The sequence below is a fragment of the Protopterus annectens genome, chromosome 6.part0 (genome assembly GCF_019279795.1).
Source record: "Protopterus annectens isolate FY-2018-M chromosome 6.part0, PAN1.0, whole genome shotgun sequence".
In the NCBI taxonomy this organism is placed as follows: domain Eukaryota; kingdom Metazoa; phylum Chordata; order Ceratodontiformes; family Protopteridae; genus Protopterus; species Protopterus annectens.
The window spans coordinates 1,097,211,116-1,097,224,977 of NC_056737.1; the positions used below are offsets into that span (position 1 = coordinate 1,097,211,116).

Below are 13,862 nucleotides of genomic sequence, written 5' to 3' on the forward strand. Positions count from 1 at the left end.
CAGCTATGGGAACACCTACCCCGATCTCCTGGCCAAATGGCAGGAGATTAACATAGAGACAAGCTTCCGTTACATGCAGCTGCTAATAGACTACTTTAAGCCACATGAAGATGAGGTTTCTGCTCTTATTGAATGTAAGCAAAAGCAAATGGAAACTATGCGATTACCCGATAGCTGCTTGTTTAAGCTAGAAACCCTGCAAGATAAATTGGAAACCTATGAGAACAAATTGAAAAATATAAAAATTAACAAACTGAAGAGAGATTATTTTGATTTTACTAATGGTCACCTGTTTGAGTGGCCGAGGGATAAGAGAGCACCAGATAGAAAAGAACGCTCTGACAACATGGGAAATGTACCTGTGACACGCAGGACTGTTTCTAGTGTGAATATCACACACTAATAGGCAACATCCTGAATTAGCCTCTCGCAATACTCCTAACAATAGGACTAATAGTAGTATAGTTAATAATGGCTCTGGTATGCTCGAGGTCATTACATCGCTAATGGAAAATGATAATGCAGCGAATGTAGACATTGCGTCAGCAGGAAGCATTCAGCCTTCGAGTGAAATAGTTCCGAGCGTGATACCAAAGAAGGGATCTGTCCACGCACCCTTGTTACAGCAACGACCTTTTTTATTAACACAGAAAAATATCGGGAGATCCAGGTCGGAAAGCAGAGAGAGGAAAAAGAGAAAGGTAACGTAGGAATCTCAGTGAGCTCAGATGAATCGATTTCATTGGTAATTAATATATCCGATTATGGGTTGACAGCTACCCAAAAGAGTGTTCTGCAAAGAGGCTTGAGCTTTATACCCTCAATACGTTCTGACCTGAGTGAGTTAGTGACAGACTTAAGGTGCTTTGGTAGGAACGTTACGTTGAAGTGTCTTTTTGACAATGAAAATACTGGTACAAACTATACATCGTCTGTGTTGAAAAAAACAAGTTCCTTTGTCCCCAGTAATCATCCCACTGTGGAGATGTTCTTACGGTTATGTGAGAATGAGGTGTTTGAACGGAGGTCAAAAGGAAAAAGTATTATATATTGATAGATATAACTGGTTTTGTTGGGCTTCTCAGCATAAATAGTTTTATCAATATATTCAAGAACTGTTTTTTAATTTATCATAGTGCAGTTCATTTTGTGCTGAACAGTGTTAAAACACTCCAACCACTAGGTTGGGCTATACCACTGCTTCCATTGGTTAGGAAACAGTATAAATATTTGTGATTATTTTATTGTTTAAAAATTTTTTTCTATCCATTGAGGAAGGCTTGGTAGCTGAAACCGGTCTGGATATAGGAATATACAAGATTATGTATAAAATTATCATCCTGATTTAAGGCTGGTGTCGTGTATTGCATTTTGCTGGTTGCTGGAGTTTTTCCTTTTATGGCCACAGCAGGGAATGGTATATCCAACTGCTAAAATATTTTTTTTCTGAAGGGTTTGGCTATTCCCCTAGCATTAAGCAAACCATTTATAAATTTGTACAGCAATAATAATTGATTAACAAAGTTTGCTCTATGAATTCTTCTTCACTCCAAGGCTGTGTTTATTTTCAACTTTTTATTTATTTTGTTATATGCTGTCCAGTGGCTTTTCAGTTTATTGCAAAATTGCTTTTTTGTGTAGCATTATATGACTTTTTTGCACTTTGATTTATGAATCAGGTTTGGACTTTAGGTTGCTACATGGTTAACAGAAAAGGGATTTATATTCCATCTAATTCCAGATTGTCTATGACAATCCATAGTACAGGAAGGCCTGAAAGAAAGTTAATGTGATCTTTTACTTTTTACTGACGCCTGCCAATATGTTAATCAGTAACTATATAATGCACAAGTATGCCATTCCTTTTCAGTGCTTTGCTTTGACCTGAATATAACAGAGATTTGTTTACTTTATCTATACGCAGTGAAAACAACTTCCTAACGAAGTCCTGTTCTGCCAAGGATGAATAAGCAGGTAATGAGAGCAAATATTTCTGTTTCTGGTTTTGAGCGACAGTAAGGGGATTACTAAACAAAAATAGAAAATGTAGTAGATGAAGTCTGACATTGCTAGAAACTAAAAACTGTAGTGTGTTAGTTCATAAGGTGAAATAAAATCATGGCAGACTGAATGTGCATTTTGTTTAATGAGATGATGTGCATGAAAAAAAGCACAGTTATCAGATTATAATGTTTTGTGCTGCCTAGTTCAGGGATTGTTGCGTGGTTTTAAAGCCTATTCTTTCTACATTGATATTGTGCAGCTGTTCTCGATGCTGATGTTTGTTTTCTGATATAGATTATAACTACAGAGTTTTAGAAGCACTCACATGAGTTACCACATAATACTGGAGGTTGGCATGAATATGAATGTTATTCCAATAGTATAGATAGAATTTGTAATAAAATTCCTATATCAATCAGGTATATCACACATCTTCATCTGTTCAAATGGTTACTGAAAGACTCCCTCTCTGCCTCCTGGCTTTGTCCTTGTTTCTAATCAGGGACACCCTTCATCACCTTTCTTATACATCCCTTTAAAACACTAAATCACTTAACCTGCATGTCCCCTTCTAATACCTCACTTTATTGTACTTCTTAAACTACTATACCTGGTTCTAATTAGAACGACCAAATTACTATTCCTTCACTACGTCTCGTTAATGCTCTAATTTACTTTTCTCTAATACCTCATTTTAATGTATTTCATAAATTACTTCAACCTATCTTGTACGCCACTCTTCTAACTGTAAAGTCTTAGTACAACTCTTATAAATCTAATGTTTTTGAATATCAATACAAATTTTATTATACTATTATGCTATGCATTCATTCTCCCCACCTAGTCCTATAATTCTCTCTCCACCTCTAAACCCATCTCTGGCTATGATTAATAGCCTCTCTAACCTTGATCTATAGGCTACCACACAAGTACATATTGTAAATATCAAATTTGTACCGTGGTGGTGCTGCGGTAGCATTGTCGCCTCACAGTAAGACGCTGTCCGGTTCGATTCTCAGCTAGAGCGTCTTCTGCATGGAGACATACGTGAATGGACATACCTTCGTTGAAGGTTGTGCGTCAGGGCTGGCAACTCGGCACATAAAAATCAACTGCCAATCATTAGCGGACTGGAGTTCCGCTGTGGCGACCCCTAACCGGGAAAAGCCGAAAGACAACCTAAGAATTTACACCTGCTCTCTAACATGAAATGTAACTGTAAATTGTTTATGAATAATATTATGTCTGTATCTAAAGGTAACATGTACCTAAGAAATTACACCTGCTCTCTAGCATGAAACATAATTGTAAATTGTTCTTCTTTTCTATAATGTATCTGTATCTAAACTTTGTAACATGGAGCTTTTCTCCCCGGGCCTCCACTGAAAACAGGCTCTCTGAGCCCAGTGGACTTCCCCCGGTTATCAAGCTGGAAATAAATAAAATAAATAAATAAATAAAAATTCACTGAAACTGCATTATAAAATCTGTTACTGTAAATATTGATTGCATTAAATATGATACCAGGAGCTTTTCTCCCCAGGTATGCACTGAAAAAGGGACCTGTGCCCAGTCGACTTGCCTGGTAAACAAATGTCAATAAATCAATAAATAAATAATATTGAATAAGAGACAGACTGAGTCCCAGATGTCAGTTTGTCAAGTGGTAACATGAGTCTACCAGGTATAGGTCCTTCTCTCATGACAGAGTGCCAAAGCTGTCATGTGATAAAGTGAGTGGGTGACTGGTATGCTCTACCACTCAATTTCATGACCCCCATCCCATTGATTTAAATATGATGAATGAACATGGGCTTGAATCTGACATCTGTAGCCTTGACCAGACCAAATTAAATATTATGGTGAATGCATGCCTGCCTCTGGAATGTGATGAATGAATGTATGATGGATTCTCTGCTTCAGCAGCAACTACCACATCAAATGTAATAGAATAAACACGACTAAATTTCAGCTCCATATCTAAACATTATCTGGAATAAGCAAACATTTCCCAGCATCTCGTCTCTATAACCCACTGTTTGTTGACTGTGATGTGTCTATAGTCAGACTGTGCCTATTGGGGAAAGATTCATGCAAACATTCATTCAGGTAGCTGTTTTTAGAGGTGAGATTCAGATGTGTCTTTGACACAATTCTGTCTGTAGCTGCCTTGAAGATGTTTGGCTATGATTGGGAGAAGAGGAAAACACTCCATTTTTATGTTTATTTCCACCTAATCCCTTTTCTCCAAGTTTGGGTGACCTCAAAGTATATATAGAGGTTAGAGGTGTTGGGGGGGCTTAGCCCTATATCAGAAGATACAGGTAGCTTGTCCCTTGCAAAAGAGTTTTCATGGTGTTACATGCCACAGTTAGTGTTACTAATGTTTTGTGTGTTAGCTGATTTAGTTGTGATTAACTGCACGTCCATGAAATGGTGTGTTATTAACAATCGTAAACATGTCTTCTACAAGCCTTCCTAACAAAAATAAGCATATTACCAGGCAAACTGAAATTTTGTTCAGTTCAAATGCATATTTATGTGCTTATGCGTATGGCCATTTGCTTTAAAGTATTACTATGTATATCTGGAAAGTGTTATATTTATGCAGGGACATGTAGCCTCCTTAATGGGGATTTAGTATAGCCTCTCACATTATTATAGTCTTAGCTTTCTCTGACGTTCATGTAAATTATTTTAAGAAACAGCATCTGGAGAAATGGGTTATCTGATGACAGTGTGTGTGTGTGTGTGTGTGTGTGTGTGTGTGTGTGTGTGTGTGTGTGTGTGTGTGTGTGTGTGTGTGTGTGTGTGTGTGTGTGTATACAAGAATTCATGACCAATAACCACATTCATACAACTACAGCGACTTTAATTCAAAAACATGTTTTTTTATATACTAGGGGGTCTTAATTATTATGATTACATAAACTAGAATTCTATATTTCTTAAAAAATGTAAAGTGTTGGTAGTCTAACAATCAGATTGTGTTATGAATTAAGTGGATTAAAAATATACATTGTTATAGAGTCAATCAAGGGACAGATGTTAGTTACAAAGGACAGGTTGGTGAAACTGGACTATGATCTGCATAACCATCATGAAGCAAAGTATAAAAGGAATATGCAATTAATTCAATGTCAAGCTGTGTACATTGTGGCAGGAAGTATAATATGCATGGATTGAAGCTTGCAATAATCATACCTCTCAACTGTTCAGATTTTTGCAGGCTGTCCAGATTTTTGCCTCATATTTTTTGTCTGTTCCTCATAAAATTTGTGGTTTTCTGGCAAATCAGTGAAGATTGAACTTACTAACTAATGACATCCATTTGAGTTTCAGATGTTATCATTTAGAAGATAGATGCTAACACTAATGCTACTATTGCAGCAACTCTGTGAGTTTATAAGAGCAATATTTAAACTGTGTCCCTATTTTAGGCTTTTGTTCCCCCATTATTTTAGGCTCTGTCCAGATTTATTATGCTGAGAGTTTGAGAGGCATGCCAACAGAACTGTTTGTGCAATTGATGAACTTTGGGTGGAAGGGAGTGTTCTCCTACCGCCCCAGGATGAGCAACCTAAGTATATGAAGAATTGTGGTGTTATAGAAGTTATAGGGGAGAAGTGCTTTTTTCTCCTCAAAACATATCCATATTGTTGCAATGTCATTTTTTCCTAAGAGTCCATGTATGTGCCCATGATGTAACGATGAATCCAGGTAGAACACCAGATTACAAATCTACCTGCTCATTACACCTGAATATTCTTACCTTGTGCTCCCCTCCCACAGGAGAGCTTTGGTTCTCCAATGCATGCCAGATGAATGTAATAAAAAGATGCACTGTGATACAGGCATTCTTGTTGTCTGACTTTTTCTCCCTGTAAATATGTAATTTATTGTGTATGTAAGTTGTGCCATCCCACTTCTGCCCCACCTAAACAATGTTTGTATTTTGTGTTCCTATACCAGCAACACCTGCTCTTTCTAACCCCTAGCACATTGTAAGTGAGGGTGGGTGTCCCCTTAACCTTTGAACCCCTTATTTAAAAAAAAAAGTTCAAAATAAGCTCTGTAGTGTATTTCAGATGAAAAGTAGCATTAAGTACCAAAGCTAAGAAAAGTGAGAAGGTTCATTTCACTTTTGAGAATCGTTTCATTTTTGTCCCCCCCCCCAGCTTTGCATTTCCGCATAACTGACTGGGGTGGTTAAAGTAGGCTATAGGCTGCACCCTCCCTCCTTACAAACAATACTGATAACTGTATGCCACACCATATATTTATTTCAAGTTTTAGTTCTGGAATACATGTATAGTAAAATGACTGGACATGGATAAGCACCATCTTTACTAGGCACAAGGGTAGAAAAGGAAACAAAAATCACATATGCCAGAGACTTTTCCTCTTTCTGCTACTGAATCTTTTTTTTTATCACAGTTTATAGTTCTTGGTCTCTCTTCCTGTATGAAAACTGCACCACGTCTGCAGCTATGTAAACACAAATATGTCACAACAAGCTTACATTAGTATTATATTCGGCACTGGCCTTCTTGGTTTTGACCCCTGATGCACACTGTATTATCCTTACTGTGCTTTACCACCTGCAGCAACTTGCTAAAGTTTTTGTAATTATTCATTGTAGCAAATCTACTGCTTCGTTTGTCATAGAGTAACTGCTCATTTTACTGTATCCGTTTTCGATTATGTTTCTGTTTTATCATAGGAAACGATTTCTTCAGGTACATTATGTTTACTTTAATGTTCCAGTTCTGTTGTGGATTGTTACTGTCTGAGTTAGATGATGAGTCGTATGAAGTTATTAATTACAATGTGGTAATTAATACTTTCAGTATCTAACTGTATGGAGCAAGTTGGCACTGCAGAGTCGTGTTACTGAAGATTGCACAGTGCAAAAAAAAAAAAAAGAGCGAGAGAAGTAAAAGAGATGCTCCTACGGAAAAATCCCTGGTATCCAAGTGCATTTTATTTACTCAGATAATTTTTTATTTTAAAAATATAACACAAAAAGTTTTTGATTACAAATAAATAACAAATAGAATAATTGATTAACTATATACAATATTTACATTTAGCCTGACACAAGTTGACTTCAATAGTGTTAGAGTTGAGCAATTTGTACTAAGTGATAACATTTGATATATATGTCTTCAGGAGAAGTCTGAATCTGATTGTAAGGTGTCTATCAATGACAAAACTTTCTTCCATGGATTGTTAACAAATGGCTAAGGAAATATTCTTAGTTCTTTGACTTTTATTTCCATTAATGCCATCTTCTTCAATAGGCATAAGAAGTCTTCCTTAGTGGGCGCTGCATTAGAATTCCATTTCTTGGTTATACATTTTTTAGCTGTTGCTAGTATTGTCCACAACAGATATAAATTTGTTTTATTCATAAAAGGACCTTCATTTATATTCAGTAAAACTAAAGCTTTAGTCATAACAAATGTATCTGTAAAAATTGCTTGTAAGACGTTATTAATATCATTCCAAAATATTTTAACCTCCATACAATCATAGAAAATATGAGATCAAGCTGCCATAAAGGCCCGATGACACCTCCAACATAACCCTTTACTAGAATAATTGATTTTTTTGAAATTTTATCAGGGGTTAAGGATGTATGCAGAAATTTCCAATTAAATATTATCCAATAGTGAGAATAAGACATTAATTTAACAGATAACATATTTGATTTGTTTTCTGCTGATAAAGGTATCATAATTCCTTTACTAATATAGTGCCAATACATTGTTTTAGGGGCTGATTTATACTTCTTTATTATATTATATAGATATGAGATCATTTTTCATATGTGTATTATTATTATAAATGATTCCGAACAGCCTACTTATACATTTTGGAGAGTTTTTAAAGGAAGAGTTATTTATTCTTCTGCATAAATCCTTGGAGTATGTCAGAAGATTCTATAATAATAACCAGTCATGAGAAGACAGTTTATAAGTTGATGACAACTTCTGTGCATCAAAGACTTGTTGATTCTCTATGCAAAGAAGCCATCATATTAAGTTCTTATGATCCCAATAATTAAAAATATCTCTATGCATCCTATCTGGGAAGTTCTTAGTAATACTGAAAGAAACTAAAGTTATGAACCAAGTCGTTAAGTCTATAGTCATATTAACAAATTTACTACAATTATCAAAGAGGTGGTTAATTAGGTTTAATTTAGTAGGTTTAGTTATATTGTATTGTAGATTTAAACTCAATGAATACCATAATTTATTTTCTTTGTGCATAACTGAAGTATTTTTTGACAAATTTTTTTCACTTGATATTATAGCTGTATGTAATAGTTTCCAATTGTATGTATATTTAGGATTTATCTAGTCTGTCAGATTTTTAAGTAAGGTAGCTCTTATATAATATTCAATATCTGGGAAATTTAGTCCTCCTTGATCCCATTGTCTTATGTGATAACACAACTGTATTTCTTTTTGGGTGCCAAAGAAATTTCAATAATATTGAAGTTATTTCCTTAAGATAACATTTCCCAGGCATTAGCAATATAGCTTGAACTAGATGTAGAATTTTAGGAAGCAATACCATTTTTATCAGTTTAATTTATCTTCAAAATTTATAAATATATTATTCCACTTGTTCACCAGGGAATTAATTACCTCTATAATATTTCTATTTATTTATTTATTTATTTTACATTTGTTGACTGGGATAGCCTGACTGGATATATGTCCATTTTCTGTGAAGGCAAGATAATAATGCGTGAGGTATAGAGAAGAGTTGATAGTAGATGGGAACGGGCAATTGCAGTTCTAACAAGTGGGGTAAGGAAATGTTTGATTCTGTAAAGAGAGCCAAGTTTTTTATTAATGGTTTTGATAGTTTGATTGATATGTGCATCAAACTTCAGGTTGTTATCAACTATAACACCCAGTAGTTTAGTTTGGGCTTCTGGGGAGATGATAGTGCCATTGTTAGCGGTTATGTTGAAGGATGGCAAGGGGGTCTTGCATGTAGGGGAGAAGAGGAGCAGCTTAGTTTTGTTGGGGTTTAGGATTAGATGTTGACTGGAGAGCCATTTTCCACTGTATTGAAGGTATTTTGGGTTAATGTGAATAAAGTAGCTGGTGAAGTGTCAGAACAAATCAAGGTGGAGTTATCTGCATATTAAATGCACGTAGCATCTTGATGACTGAATGAAGGTCGTTGATAAAGATGGAGAAAAGACGGGATCCTAGTATCGAGCCCTGGGGGACTCCTAATGTGATGGGTAGGCGAGATGATAGCTTGTCCTGCTATAGGACTGCCTGTAGCCTGTCCTGCAGGTAGGACTGAAACCATTGGAGTGCATGGTTGTTTAAGGAAAAGGCCTTCAAGGTATTTATAAGCATTTTGTGGTCAACCATGTCAAAAGCCTTGGGACACATCTAGAAAGAGTGCTGAGGATAGTTTGTTAGTATTGTGGTTGTGGTTAATGACATTAGAGAAAGTGAGGATGACAGAAGTAGTGCTGTGGTACTTCTATAATTTATATATATATATATATATATATATATATATATATATTCTATAATTCTAAAATTAACCTTTAAAGTCTCATTTATGTTTTTACATAAAACAATCCCTAAATAATGTAGTGACTTCTTCGCCAATAATGTGATCCCCATCTATTTGTATTCTCCTTTTTTATTTAATAAGAAGCATTTTGATTTTGATTTATTAAAAATGAAGTCCTGAGATATTATAAAATTTCTCTATTAATAAATCTATTTCATCTAGAACTTCTTCTGAATTGGACAAGGTAAAGAGAATGTCATCAGCAAACAGCATAATCTTAGAACTATATTGATCATATATATCTATGCTTATTAACCTTAGAACTATATTGATTATGTGTATCTATGCCTATTAATCTTAGAACTATATTGATCATATATATCTATGCCTATTAATCTTAGACCTATATTGATCATATATATCTATACCTATTAATCTTAGAACTATATTGATCATATATATCTATGCCTATTAATCTTAGAACTATATTGATCGTATATATCTATGCCTATTAATCTTACAACTATATTGATCATATATATCTATGCCTATTAATCTTACAACTATATTGATCATATATATCTATGCCTATTATCTTTGGGTTGCTTCTTATCGATATAGCAAGTATTTCTATGGCTAATGCAAATAAAATGGGTGACATAGGACATCCTTGTTTAGTGCCTGTAGTAATCTGGATTGAGTTTAAAAGTAAAGGGTCCCAATTTAACGTAGGCTAAGTTTTTTTCATAGACCTTTTTTATTAGTGTTATAAAAGGGAGGGGAAAATCAAATATTTCTAGTACTTTGATAAAGTAATCCCAGTTTAAAGAATCAAAAGCCTTTTCTGTATCCAATTCAGTTATGAAAGCTTCCTGATTTTCTCTATTTAGGGAATCAATTAGTGTCAATATCCTTTAAGTTATCATGGGTGTGCCTATTATATATGTATCCAGTTTGATCATCATCAATTACTTTAGATATTTGAACTTTTATTCTGTTTACTATGATTGACTTGAATAATTTGTAATCGGTATTCAGTAATGATATCGGTCTATAAGAACTACAATAGCTAGAGTCTTTATCTTTTAATATTGGAGTGATTAAAGAGCATCTCCATGAGGGGGAATAATTGCATGTGTTTGTACTTCAAGTAATGTTTTATGTAACAAATTTATATTTGTGGGAAAAAGTTCATATAGTTCTACCATTAATCCATCTATACCTGGGGCCTTACCTGTTTTGCTTTCTTTAATTCTGTCTGTGATGTCCTTATATGTAATAGGTATTTCCAATTCTATTTTAATTCTTTAGGTATTTTCTTGATGTTAGGAATAATAGTTTCTAGATTTAAATGTTCCTTTCTTGTGCTTTCATTTTTATAATGCTTCGTATAATGAATTTTAAATGCATCTAAAATATCACCTATTTCCGAAACTTTTTTACCTTTAACTTCATGTAAGATGTTAACAATAGAATTAGCTTTAATTTGCATTTTAATTTTCTTGGCCAGATTATGTAGATGCTTTGAAGTTCCATAAGAGTTTATTTTTAATCTTTCCATGGCTAAGTTTGTTTTATGGGTTAGTATTTCATTATATCTTTTATTTAATTTTTCTGTTTTCTTATTGTTTTCAAACAAATTAAAATCCTTTTTAGATTTATATAGTAAAAGTTGATTTTGTAGTTAAAGTGCATTTAAATGTGTGTGCGAATAAATGAACAAATACAGAATAAATTGGTAATGAGGTACTTTTGTATTTATTTTTCTAGAAGATAGTGCTGACAGTTAAGGACATGAACTGTTAATATTTTGCTTTCTATAGTACAGGGTTTGATTCCATCAGCCTTCCTCTCCCTGCTGTGTAAGTCTGAGTACGTTACTTTACCAAACCTCTCAACCTCTTAGCACAAAAAAATAAAATCTGGGCAAAGCCAAAAATAATGGGGGAACAAAGGCCCCAAAATAGGCACACATTTTAAATTTTGCTGTTATAAACTTTGAAAGTTAATAGAATAAAAGATCTTGTTACCAAACATTTTCGGAAGGATATGAAGTCTGAAACTCAAATGCCTGTCATTATTTAGTGAAGTCAGTCTTCAGTGATTTGCCACATAAATCCAGAAAACTACAACTTTTATGAGAAACAGACCAAAAATATGAGTAAAAAATTTGGACAGTCTGCGAAAATGTAGACAGTTGAGAGGTATGTACTTCACCAAACAGTATTCTGGGTAATTTGTGTATAGTAGGCTACAGTTTAACTAAATTTTGGAACTGCAAGAGCAAGCATGGTAATATTTAAATCTGTTTCACCCTGGCTGGCTGATTTTCTTATTGCCTGCCCATTTTAACTTTCCATCATGGCAACTACCACTGGATATTCAGACATTTTTGATGATACATTGAAACAATAGATGACTTCCACTGAAAGGTATGAACACATTGTAATAGAACTCAATACAGGTGAAGATAAAAAAGCTGTATTATTGTGAGTGATGGGTTGTAAAACTTATAGTTTGTTATGTAGCCTGACTGCACCATGGAAGCGAGGTACCAACATCTTTACTGGTATTATAAAAGCACTCAGGATAATAGAGGTTTCATTTTCAAAATGCAATAGAGAGGGAGGGGGTAAGGGGGTCTGTAAGACAATATTTGGCTATGGGAAGAAACTGATGAACCACTTCATGCATTCAGAAGACACACTTTGTAATACCTTAGTCTGTAGATTAAAGAGTGAAGCTATATATAAGTAGTTCCTATGTGAAAATACAGTAATTTTCCAAAAAGCTGTAGAAATGACTGTTTCTCTAGCGAGCAGCTTGAGAATCTTAGCAACTTAGTGACTCTAAAGATAAATTCTGTTTTTGATGTTTACACATAAGATTAAATAAATGTTGACATTGTGGATAAATGGCTCATGCCATTGTATCAAAGTTCAGCTTTAATGAACATACTGTTCGCCCTCTGGCAAGTGTTTTTAGAGCAGGGCTGCCAACCTTAACCCCTTCATGTCACAGACTTCACTCCTCACACACTAAGAAAAATTAGAATTCATGAATAATGTGGGCATCTGATATGTGGAATGCTGTTTTATAATAAAACATCATGCTTCCTGGGAAAACAAATGACAGAAATATTGATTATTGATATAAGTATAAGTAATTGATCACTGATATATAGGTAAATAGTATCACAATTTGGGGTGTCATACTCATATGTCTGTAGTGGGAAGAGGAAAGTTGCAGGTGCAAAAACAACAAATTCATGCAGAAGCCCTCTTCCCACAATATTCTTAGAACAAATACGTAAATTGTGTGGAAGTTGGTGAAATATCTATTATGACACAGATAATGAACTTGTATTGTTCATGCTGTCACAGTACATGGACTTGAGCCATGACATCATGGAACCATGACATCATAGTGTAAAGCCAGAAACTGAGAGGACTCCACTCTGAATGAAACTTAACCGCCTGGCACTTGTTTCTTTGATTTCAACAAAAGAATACAAGGGAATGCTGAAACACTCATCCCTAAAGGCTACATATGTTAAAATGCACACATGGGAGAAGTATTTTCCCTAGAAGAAGTTGTGAATGTATATGTGAGACAGCATAAGTGAGGTACTAAGCTTTCTCTGTATGCAGTCAGTGTTAATAATGCCTGTTGTTGGTAGAAACTGAAGCTGAAGAGGCAGGTCCATCCATGCATCCATCCAACTTCAACCTCTTTTCCCATTTTGCACATGGGGTCGGGTTATCACTTCAACAGTGACAGTCATCTCGAGCCAAGGTTTACACCACCAGGTGGCTAGCCCTGAAGAGGCAGGTAATTTCAACAATTTACCTGGTCACATTTGTTACAAAAGCATGCAGCAGTCTTATCAAAAGAGTTTAACACCATGAAAGGAAATGAAACAAACATGCCACTGAAGGCTAGAAGTAAAGAAAGTTTTTCTGAGATGGGAGCACTTTGAACAGTGCAGTTAAATAATTTGGTTACCCTGCTTATACTGTTGAAAAAGAATAGGTCAGTGAGAATGTGAAATTATTTTAAAGTTACCCATAACCTTGTCCTTTACATGTAGTACAGTTCGGTACCAAACACTGAGGCTGTTTGAGTATCACTGTCATGAGGTCAGTACTTTAGTAAGTTAGAATTGCCACATGCTTATTGGGTTGGGGTTGATGAAAAATCAGAAAAAATGTCTTCACTCAGAAATGCTTGTATTGTTACAGTCATGTACAACTTGGAATTTCCATTGTATCTGACACATTCCAAAGAGTTGTGGCATAAAT

The 13,862-nt window shown here is 34.8% G+C and overlaps 1 protein-coding gene across 1 annotated transcript in view; it reads left to right on the forward strand.

Moving 5' to 3' along the window:
• Window positions 1-506: 506 nt before the first annotated feature.
• The window catches only part of LOC122803946 (D-glutamate cyclase, mitochondrial-like), a 316,311-nt gene continuing 302,955 nt past the window's right edge, over window positions 507-13,862 (forward strand). The window contains exon 1 of the mRNA XM_044073624.1: window positions 507-701. Coding sequence (XP_043929559.1) covers window positions 507-701 — 195 coding nt within the window. The remainder of the gene's footprint in view (window positions 702-13,862) is intronic.